Source organism: Spermophilus citellus (genome assembly GCF_964194105.1).
Source record: "Spermophilus citellus genome assembly, chromosome: 8".
NCBI classification, from domain to species: Eukaryota; Metazoa; Chordata; class Mammalia; order Rodentia; family Sciuridae; genus Spermophilus; species Spermophilus citellus.
Genome location: NC_138189.1, coordinates 5,577,544 through 5,587,549, shown reverse-complemented (window position 1 = coordinate 5,587,549; position 10,006 = coordinate 5,577,544). Strand labels below are relative to the sequence as shown.

General features: G+C 56.4%; 1 protein-coding gene across 1 annotated transcript; it reads left to right on the top strand.

Annotated features, from left to right (window-relative positions):
• The first annotated feature begins 5,415 nt into the window (after positions 1–5,415).
• Positions 5,416–9,547, top strand: MSX1 (msh homeobox 1). The gene is made up of 2 exons (XM_081304800.1): positions 5,416–6,114; positions 8,392–9,547. Exons 1-2 carry the CDS (start codon positions 5,646–5,648, stop codon positions 8,832–8,834), a joined length of 912 nt encoding a protein of 303 aa, XP_081160926.1. The 5' UTR covers positions 5,416–5,645; the 3' UTR covers positions 8,835–9,547.
• Positions 9,548–10,006: the final 459 nt, after the last annotated feature.

Below are 10,006 nucleotides of genomic sequence, written 5' to 3'. Positions count from 1 at the left end.
TGGGGAGATCCACCCGCAGAGACCCAGAGGCCAGCTCAGACACCGAGAGCCACTAGAGACTGGGCCTCAGAATCCGGTGTGGACCAACAGGAGAGGAATGTGGAAAGCCTGAACCCACAGGGTGGAATAAGGGAGTGGGGAGGAAGTCCCCATGGTCCAGGGGGCCTCCCCATGCCCTGCTCTGCCCAGTGGGTCCCTGCAGTCCAGCTGCCCCCGTCCCTGACAGTGGGGTGGATCCCCACTTCCGGGGGACACTCTTGCTGGGCTCCCCTTGAGTCCCCCGTTTTCCAGCCTTGACTCTGGCCTTCTGGGCACCCCCTCCTGGGCTTCCAACACTTAGGACTCCCTAGCTCTGAGCCTGGCGCCTTGGTTCTCAGTAGGCTGTACCTAGGGCTCCTGTGCTCTGGGCCTCTACCCAGCCTCTCTGCCTCCTGAGTTTCTCCATCACTCTTCTGCCCATCTCTGTGCACTTTAAAGCCCACAAACCAAGGCCCTCGCCGGGTCCTGCAGCTTAGAGTCCTGGCCTGTTTTCTTCTCAGACCTGATATCCTAGACATTTGGTAAATTCATGGGGAAAAAAAAAACAACTCCACATCCTTAAGAGATCTCATCCAGAGGGTGGAGGGGGAGGGAGAGCAGGAGAAGGGGTAGTAAACTGGACCCAAGACCTAGTTCCTGGATTGGGGGGTGTGGCTGGGAGCTGTTCCACCAAATGCTGCAAGCATCGCTGTATTTTAATGCTCTTGGATTTTTGAGACTGCTTCTAGGAGCTGAAAGAGTGGATTTGGTGGTTCAGACCCACCCCTGCCAACCACCACTAACTAGTGGTGTGACCCTGAGCAAGATGCTAACCCTTGCGATTTTGTTCTTCCATGGGGTTGGGGGTGGCCAATCTTAATACTTTTTCTTCCCGAGTAGAGAGGATTGAATCAGATACAATTTGTGAAACCTCGGGCAGGTCTGACACTCAACTCCTTAAGCCAGTTCTTTCTCCCATTCCCTCCATCCCCCCTGCCCTCCCAGGCCCTTGCTGGAATTGAGATGGGGGCAGAGCCTGGGGGAAGCCGAGGAGCCTTCCTCCGCTGGGGGTGGCGGAGCCAGGATGGAAGATGTTTGGCCGGCCGGAGCCTGGGGGTCCGCCTGACATCTCCAGGCTTAAATAACCCTGCGTCTTTGTTATTCGTCGGCAGCAAAGTGCTTCGTTACGCCTGATTGGTCTAATTGCTTTGAAATGGGATATATTATCTATAATTATAGAGCTCTAGGAGGAGCCGGCCGGCCTCCGCTTTCATCTTCCCCAAGTGCACCCTCATGTCGCGATCACATTAATTTGGGCCATTTGAAAGGGGGTTCTCTCTTCCGCGGATCCTGGCCCCCTCGCCCCCTCCAGAATTTAAAGGCACAAGGAAGGCCGGCCTGAGGGGGAGAGGGGGGGGAGGAGGCCAGTGGGGGGTGGGGAAAGGGGCCGAAGCCCTGCAGTCGAAACCCACCGCGCTCGGGCTGTTAGTCCCACCGCAATAGTGGGGCCGGCTCAGCGGAGGAATTTTCGAGGAGAAAACAGTTTTTATGAGTAGTTTTATTTTGCCGTCATGTTGAGGAAAGGTACCCAAACTCTTCAAAGGCACAAGTTCCACCCGGGTCGCCGCATCTGTGATCTGCTGAAGATTCCCTCGACTCTTTGGGGGCTTTTTCTCTGAAAAGCACTGTAATCCTCCTGGAGTGAGCAACTCGCACAGAGTTCTTAAAACACGATTCCCAGCGCCTCACTCCCAGGCGACAGAGGCCAAAAGATGAGATGGTGAGGTCGGGAGGGCCCCTCGGCAGGTTAGAAGATCCTCTGACGACGCTGTCTGTCGGCCGTCAACCCCCACCCCCACCCCGGGACAAAATACCTTTTCTTTCTCCCCCTCGGCCGCCCTCCTGGCGATTGGTGAATTCCCACCAAAATAAATCGTTCCGGGTAATCGGTTTTCATAGCACATTCATTCTATTAAAGAGGACTGTTTGGGGCTCGCTAATTGCCGGGGGATCCCACTGAGCTACACATTTTAAAAAATGCACACGGGATTCCTGGGCCGAGGCCACAAAATGCAGTGGAAAGGGGGGAAGGGGGCATAAAAAAAAAAAAAAACGACGGAGGCGACAACAACCTTGCAGAAGTGATGGGCCAGCCTGCAGGCTCTTCCAGTCCCTAGGACAATGCTTAGCGAGTGACAGCCCTAAGATGAAGGTCCGTCTAAAAGTTAATCTTTGCCCATGGTGTAACAATGTTTAGGAACAACATTATTCTGCCCCCGCCGTTGCACACCCCCGTAAGACAAGCGGCGGTGGTGGGGCACAATCCGTTTAGCTGCTTAGAAAGTGGACGCAGGACAAACTGTCTTTAGATTCCGAATTCCAGAGGTGCTTTGTTGGGGGGTGGGCTTAGGTTGCCAGAGGACGAGGGGCGACAGAGCGAGGGGGAGGGGAGGGGAGCGCGAGGATGCACACGGAGCGCCAGTCCCGAGCTTTATCTGCTGCAGGCCAGCCCTGCCCTTGCCAGGCATGAATTACAGCCGGGCTTTCTCGGCTGCAGCGGCCGCCCGAAGAAATGCCGGGGTAGAACCGCCTCGGGTTAGTGCTGGCGGCGAGATAACAGGCACAGCCCCCCGGCCTGTCAGCTCGCTGAACCCACCAACCGGGAAATCAGTAAAGGCCCAGACAAAAAATTAACTCAAAGAATGCTCCCTCTCTCTGCTCCCAAACTCGAGCCTTTCCTCCGGCGGGAACCGACAACTCGCCGATTTTCTTTCTTTTCTCTAACTCCCGGCTCCGAGTCTGAGGGCGCGCGGGCATCTTTCCTCCGCAGTCCAGTGGCAGCTACGTGCAAGAGTCTTGCGCTATTATGCCTCGTCGTGGAGTGTGCCCCTTCCCTCCGCAGATGCGCTGCCCGGCCTCGCGACGCCTGCACTGGGCTAACCCGCCGCTCCAGCGACAGCGGACACGAATGCACAGGGAACCTAAAAAGAAGATGCGCTGGGGTTCGGGACTGGGCTCGGGACCCGAGCGGCGGGCTGCAGCGCCCCAGGCTGCGGGCACAGGCTCTTTGCTCCCTGGAGGCGGGGGCGCGACTTCAAGGGCCCCTGCGCCGGCTGCAGCCTTTGATCCGGCCGCCGCTGGCGCCTAAAAACAACATCCTCGTCTGCCTATTAGGCGCGCTGAAGGATCGTGACAGATTGTTTATCCCCACAATTAGCGATGCGGCCCTGCTCAGGCCGCTCGCCTCCCCCTGGGCCGGCCGCGGCCGGCCTCGCTGCTCTGGTCACCAGCGACCGGCGGGAGTTCCTCGGGATCCCGGTCGCTCTGAGCCCTGGGCCCTAAAGGAGTCCAAGTGGGTTCAGAGCCCCGGAAGCCGTCGGCACAGTTGCGTGTACTGTGTTCTTGCTGATGTGCATTATTCCGGGAAGAGTTTTTAAGTATATCATTCTTAAAGTGAACCGGGAGTCAAACATTTTGAGTTGGGGGACGAGGCCCCCGGACCTGAAAGATATTCTAATCGCTTTTAAAATGTTGCCCCCAAAGCATATGAGTTTCTGTTCCTCTCTCTCTTTAACCCGAGTTCAGACTGAGACGCAGAGTGGGTTGTTGATCCCGCTACAGTTTACTTAGAGCTGCTAGGGACCGAAGTTCATCCCTGCAGCGCTGCATGCAAGGTGTTCGGTCCACATCTGAGCTCAGCTTCGATTTGCTCAGCTTTAAAATACTTCTACCCAAGTACATTCGGGCAAACCCAGGGGGCCCCCAGTCCACGGCGAGGCCCCAGCCCAGTACCTAAATCGCATCTTGGATCCTAAGAATCTCAGAAGGCAGCGTAAATTTCACCAGGAGGGAAGTATTCCAGAACCCGCCCCAGGCCTTCACATATCTCAGGAGCCTGTGGGCAGACGTGAGGCCGAGGATCTCACTGGCGTCCGCAGCCCGACCCCTCCTGCCAGACCCCGGACGCCGTCGGGGTAATAAAGCTCCTGCTCTAGTAATTCATTTCCCTTAATCTGGACGCCCCTAATCTACAGCTTTTATTGCTCCCAGTTAAAAGGCGAGGGAATTCGCTGTCCCTCTGCGCTCGGATAATTACCCCTAAATGGCCACTGCAGCCCCTTGTGTTTCCTGGAGATTAGAACCCTGCAGTCATCAATGGCCGGTCCCGGTGAGCCGCCAATCACCTCCGCTAGCTCCCCGGGAGCCGCCCGCCTGGGCCCGGGGATAAGAGGCCATAAAAGAGATGGTACAAAAACCCGCCGGACCTCGACCTCTGTTTGCCTAGATCTCACTTTTAAGAGCACATCCCAACTCATTTTTTTTAACAGCAAAAATAAAATCACGTTTCCTCCGAAATTGACAAAACAAAAGTTCTCAAGCCCAGCACCAAGGACCCACCTCCAGGCACCGTCCTCTTTCTCCTGGCCCCCTCCCCATATTTGCCTCTCCCCTCAGAGATCAGCGACCCAGAGATAGGGACGTGTTATTGTTTCCACGGACGCATTGTCTGAGGTCATGTTAAGGCCAGATCTGTGTTTTGTTGGCGTTTCTGCTGGGTTTATTTCAATAAATTTCTCTCAAAAGGATCCAGTGGCTCCTTCCCGCAGCGGTCGCTGGTGTAGATGTGACCCTGGGGAGAGATGCTCAGAGCAGGGAAAGTACACGTCATGTACGAAAACCGATTCTAGATTACGAGTAATGGTGTGTATTCTTACAGCCACAGAACCGCCAGGAACCGGCTTCCTCTGGCAAACTTTAGCCCAGCTTTTAGGTAGAGTCGAAGGCCGGCTTTGGTCCTGAGGTGAAGTTTTGAAAGAACAACGTGACTGCGTTTTTTAAAAGAAGTCTCTCTCTCTCTCTTTTTTTTTTTTTTAATGTCTTTCCACTTGGACAAATATCTGCGATTGTTTTTTTCAAATGAAAAAGAAATTTGTAAGAAATGAACTCAGATTGTAGAGGTATTAAAGGACGGGCAGATAGCGGAGAGGGACACGGGAGCGGCGACAGACTGAAGAGAACTCCGGAGAAGCGGGAGAGGGGAGAAAAAGGGAAGGAGAGAAAGGGGAGGAGGGGGCAGCGGCGATAAGGGAGGGCAGGAGAGAGGGGGCAGAGAGAAGCCCCAGGAACACAGTAAGATAGGGACCCCGGGCACCCGGAGAGACGGATGCCACTAGGGCTTTGGGGCGGAGGAAAGTCTCCCTGGCACCCTCCCCTCCTTTGCCCTCCGGTCCCGGCGGAGCCCAGCCCTGCGCGCCCCCAGGCCGGCGCGCCTAGGGGCCTGTCCCCAGGAGCGCGGCCCAATGGGTCGCTGTGGGCCCGCCCCCTCGCGCGCTGATTGGCCGCCGCCGCGCTGGCCTCGCCTTATTAACAAGTTCTCTGGGGAACAGCGGCCGGACCCGGAGCCGGCTAGTGCGCCCGGGAACTCGGCCTGCGCGGCGGCGGCAGCAGGGAGCCAGGCCCAGCGCGCCAGAGCTGGCTCTCTGGGGGGGAGGCGAGAGGCGCGCGCGGGAGGGCCCGCCGGGCTAGGGCCCCGGGCGCTCCCAGAGGCCCGCCGCGCTCCCAGCCCGCCCGAAGCCCATGCCCGGCGGCTGGCTTGAGCTACGGCAGGAGGGGGGGCCCGGCTCTGCATGGCCCCGGCTGCTGATATGACTTCTTTGCCACTCAGTGTCAAAGTAGAGGACTCTGCCTTCGGCAAGCCGGCGGGGGGAGGCGCGGGCCAGGCCCCCACAGCTGCCGCGGCCACGGCGGCCGCGATGGGCGCAGATGAGGAGGGGGCCAAGCCCAAAGTGTCCCCTTCGCTCCTACCCTTCAGCGTGGAGGCGCTCATGGCCGACCACAGGAAGCCTGGGGCCAAGGAGAGCGCACTGGCGGCCTCCGAGGGCGCGCAGGCGGCCGGCGGCTCCGTACAGCCGCTGGGCGCCCGGCCCGGGTCTCTAGGCGCTCCGGACGCGCCCTCTTCGCCGCGGCCGCTAGGCCATTTCACCGTGGGAGGACTCCTCAAGCTGCCAGAGGATGCTCTGGTCAAAGCCGAGAGCCCCGAGAAGCCCGAGAGGACCCAGTGGATGCAGAGCCCTCGCTTCTCCCCGCCCCCAGCCAGTGAGTAGCCAGAACTCAGGCAGCGAGGGAGGGCGCGGGAGGGTGTGGGACCGAGGGCGCCAGGCCGCGCGCCGGCGCCTGCTTGTCTCAGGCGTCTTCCTACCTGCAGCTGGGTACCTGGAGGCCGAGCTGCCCAGGCTTGGCGGAGAGGCCGGGTTTTAGCCTCTTCCCACTCCCACCCAGTTAGAGACCTGGCTGTGGCCCAGCTCGCGGTCCATTTTCAGGGCTCTATGCCTTGGCGCGGTGACGCTGCCTTAGAAGTTCACTTGTAGGACGCTGGTACCCGGGCACCCTCCTTTCCTGCCACTGCCAGCGACCCCGGGAGTCCCTGCGGTCCCATCTGACCCGAAACTCTGATACTTGTCTTGACCCCAAGGGATGGGTCGGTGTGGCGCGGACATCCTGACCCTTGGGCGGAGTTTCACTTTCCCGTGGAGGAAGCCTGCTGCCCCTCTCATTGAAGGTACCTCCAGCGGAGAGGTTCCGAAGTTCTTACAAAACTCCGTCCTCCCCATCAATTTTGAAGCCAATACTTGGTGCTCTAGGCTGTTGGACAATTTAGGGGAAGGGGGCACTAAATTTCCTGAGCAGGGGGCGGGGCCCCAAGGCAGTTGGGGACTGAGCCCTCTCTAATCTAGCTTGGCGCTCCACAACGTCGCGGACTGGGTGATCCAAATGGACTCCAGCAGCCCGAGGCGCATTCCCGGGTGGTTCCAAGGCCTCGCGGGCCCCTGGCTTTGCCCAGCGAACAGTCTCGGAGATATTTCAGGAGCACGGGAAATTCCCAAGTTTTCCTCGTTTCCTCCGATTATTTTGCGCGGCATAATAGCAGCACGAATTCAATGGCGTGATGCTGAGGAATGATTTTTATCTGGGGATTAAACGTCTTTGAAAAGCCAGCCCCTCCTCGGGCCTAGTGGCCAGAGAAGCTGGCCTAGTGCTGGGCTGTCGCTGCTGAAGAGACTTAGTTTCCCTCGGCGCCCACCTCTCCGGCAGCCCAGCGGAAAGCAAGCCCCGGGCCAACTGCTTCCCGCAGAGGCCCCCAGCGGGGAAGAGGGGGGATGTTAACCCAGGATTTTGTTTGACTCACATCCTAGTGGCTGGAGAACCCAAAGGATCGTTTTGTTTGGGGTGTTTTTATTTTTTAAAGCACGAAAACAATGCGTAGTTGGGCGAAACCCGCATGGTAAAACATCCTCAATTCTGATTCATTTTTCCGTGAGGAAATCCTGCTGTGGAGGAAAAGCATCCTTCCCACGACTTGAGAACTTGGCTTAGGGCCTTGGACCTGGGACCCCAAAGTCAAGGCGATTCCCATTTTCCTGGGAGTGATTGGTTGTGTGTTTTCTAAGGCGGTAGTGACTGCTGTAGCAGGGCTGGGTGCACACAGCAGCAGCCCAGCGCCTGACCTGGGTCTGGCTGTGCCTCTCTGCTCATCCTCAAGGTGTATTTGAAAACCAAAAGGAGAGTTGGGCACCACTGGTTTTTGCAAACTGAGTCACAAGCTGTGCCCCCACCTACCTCTATCCTATAGTTTAAGTGTGGCCCAGGGCAAAAGCCCCACAGGTGGGAGGGAGAGGCCCAAGAGAAAACTGAGACAGTCTGGAGGAACCCAGTTGATATGAAGAGGCTTCTTCACTGCCCCATGTGGCTCTTTACATACTTAGGTGGCCACAGTGTGATCTCTGTGATGGCCAGGATTCTCCACCTTTGGTTTGTGGAGTCCTGTCTGTGAAGCCCTGTAGGAACCTGCTGTTCCAGGGACAGTGGGATTTGGAGACGCACTGCGGCCTAGCCCGAAGCTGAGCACTTGGTAGACACAGATAAGTGCTTGGCCAGGCATGAAACTCAATGTGACCTTGGGCTGCTTATGGGCCTCTTTCTGAACATGCCGTTGTCTGTATTAATACCTCCTTCCTTCTGTGCGTGGCGTGGGAGGAGGCCCTGCTGAGAACAGCTTCCTAAGCTGCCTTTGAGCATAAAGGTGCCCAGCTCTGTTCTGGCCTTGAACGTCGTGGGCATCGGCCTTGAATGAGAGTTTCTTTCATCTAGAATCTGAGTTACTAATTTGCACAAAGTAGACGAGAGCTTCCTTGTGGGGTTGCAGTGGGCATCTGAGGAAGCATTTTCAAGTACCTCCCCTAGGGCCCAGCACCAAGGCACGTGTTGAAAAGCAGTAGCTAACCTGGGTATTGACAATTATTACTACTTTATGGGCTGATCCTGCTCCAGCGCCGCTCTCTTAACCCCCTGCCTGTTTTTCCCACGGCACCCTAGGGCGGCTGAGCCCACCGGCCTGCACCCTGCGAAAGCACAAGACCAACCGCAAGCCGCGGACGCCCTTCACCACCGCGCAGCTGCTGGCACTCGAGCGCAAGTTCCGCCAGAAGCAGTACCTGTCCATCGCCGAGCGCGCCGAGTTCTCCAGCTCGCTCAGCCTCACCGAGACGCAGGTGAAGATCTGGTTCCAGAACCGCCGCGCCAAGGCCAAGAGACTGCAGGAAGCAGAGCTGGAGAAGCTGAAGATGGCGGCCAAACCCATGCTGCCGCCCGCCGCCTTCGGCCTCTCTTTCCCTCTGGGCGGTCCTGCTGCAGTGGCCGCCGCGGCGGGTGCCTCACTCTACAGTGCCTCTGGCCCCTTCCAGCGTGCGGCGCTGCCAGTGGCACCTGTGGGACTCTACACGGCTCACGTGGGCTACAGCATGTACCACCTGACATAGGTGGCCCCAGGGTGGCCCACCTGTGTACCAGCTGATTCCTCCAGCCCGTCTTCTACAGCAGCAGGAGTCCCGCGGCGGGGCTCCCCTGCTCTGCACCACCTGCCCCTTCCCTTTACTCCCCACGCTGCTCCCATTTCCCCTGGTTTCTCCCTGAGTTCACTCTCATTCATGTCTGATCCCCTCGGAAAAAGTGGCTGGAAGGGTCCTTCGTTCTCTTCCAGAATCTAGATCTTCACCCTGGAGTTACAGGTGGGGAAACTAAGGCTGGAGAGGCTGCGAGATGTGCCCAGTGTCCCCAGCAGACTGAGAAGCAGAGGCTGTGGCTCCTGCAGAGCTACTTCCTGCCCTGACATCAGGCAGGAAAAGCTCAGAGAAATTAGTGTTGGAGGATTCTAGAAATGAGAACAGTTTGAAAGAGAGAAGAGCCTCCCGGGGAGATGGACCCCAGTTCCTTCCATTGGAAATCTTAAGAGCTTCAGCAGCCAAACATTGCTTTGTGGGCAGGGCATACAGATGCGTTGCAAAGGTAGGTTGAAGGGACTTCTCTTACCAGTGCCAGAAAAATATTGTAAAATTAAAAAAAAAACTGTTTCTATTTAACAGTACATTCTCGTGGCTCTCGAGCCTCCCTTTGGAAGGGAGTCTGTGTACTATGTAATATACTGTATATTGGAAATTTTATTATCATTTATATTATAGCTATATTTGTTAAATAAATTAATTTTAAGCTACAAGAAATCATCTGTTTGCTATTTTAGTCCTGTATTTTAATATTACTTCTTGTCTTTTCACACACAACAATTGCTTTTCAGTTTGATGATAGTTTTATACCAGCAACTTTCAAAGGCAACAACAGGATCTGCAGAGATGGTGGGGGTATCTCTGGAACACACAGGACAGATCTGTATTAGCAAAGTCAAGTGGAGAATTGAAGCAATTACCTAGGATAATTAGGCTCAATTTTCCAATTCACTTTAAGCTGAAATCTACACTTGCTCAGGCGACCCATAACCGACTCTTTCTTTTTTCCTCCCCTTTTAACCTGTCTGTGAAAACAAAGTGAATCGCTCAAATGGTTTTGATGACTGTAGACAGCTAATCCAGACAATTCCCACCCCCCACAAACCTGTTTTTCCCACAGGAGGGCGGGGGGGGGGGGGATGGAAGCAATT

Excerpts from the sequence above, each read along its gene's own strand:
- MSX1 (XM_081304800.1), top strand. The coding sequence starts at position 5,646 with ATGGCCCCGGCTGCTGATATGACTTCTTTGCCACTCAGTGTCAAAGTA. Across the intron at positions 6,115-8,391 it reads CTTCTCCCCGCCCCCAGCCA|GGCGGCTGAGCCCACCGGCC; the intron begins GTGAGTAGCCAG and ends ACGGCACCCTAG.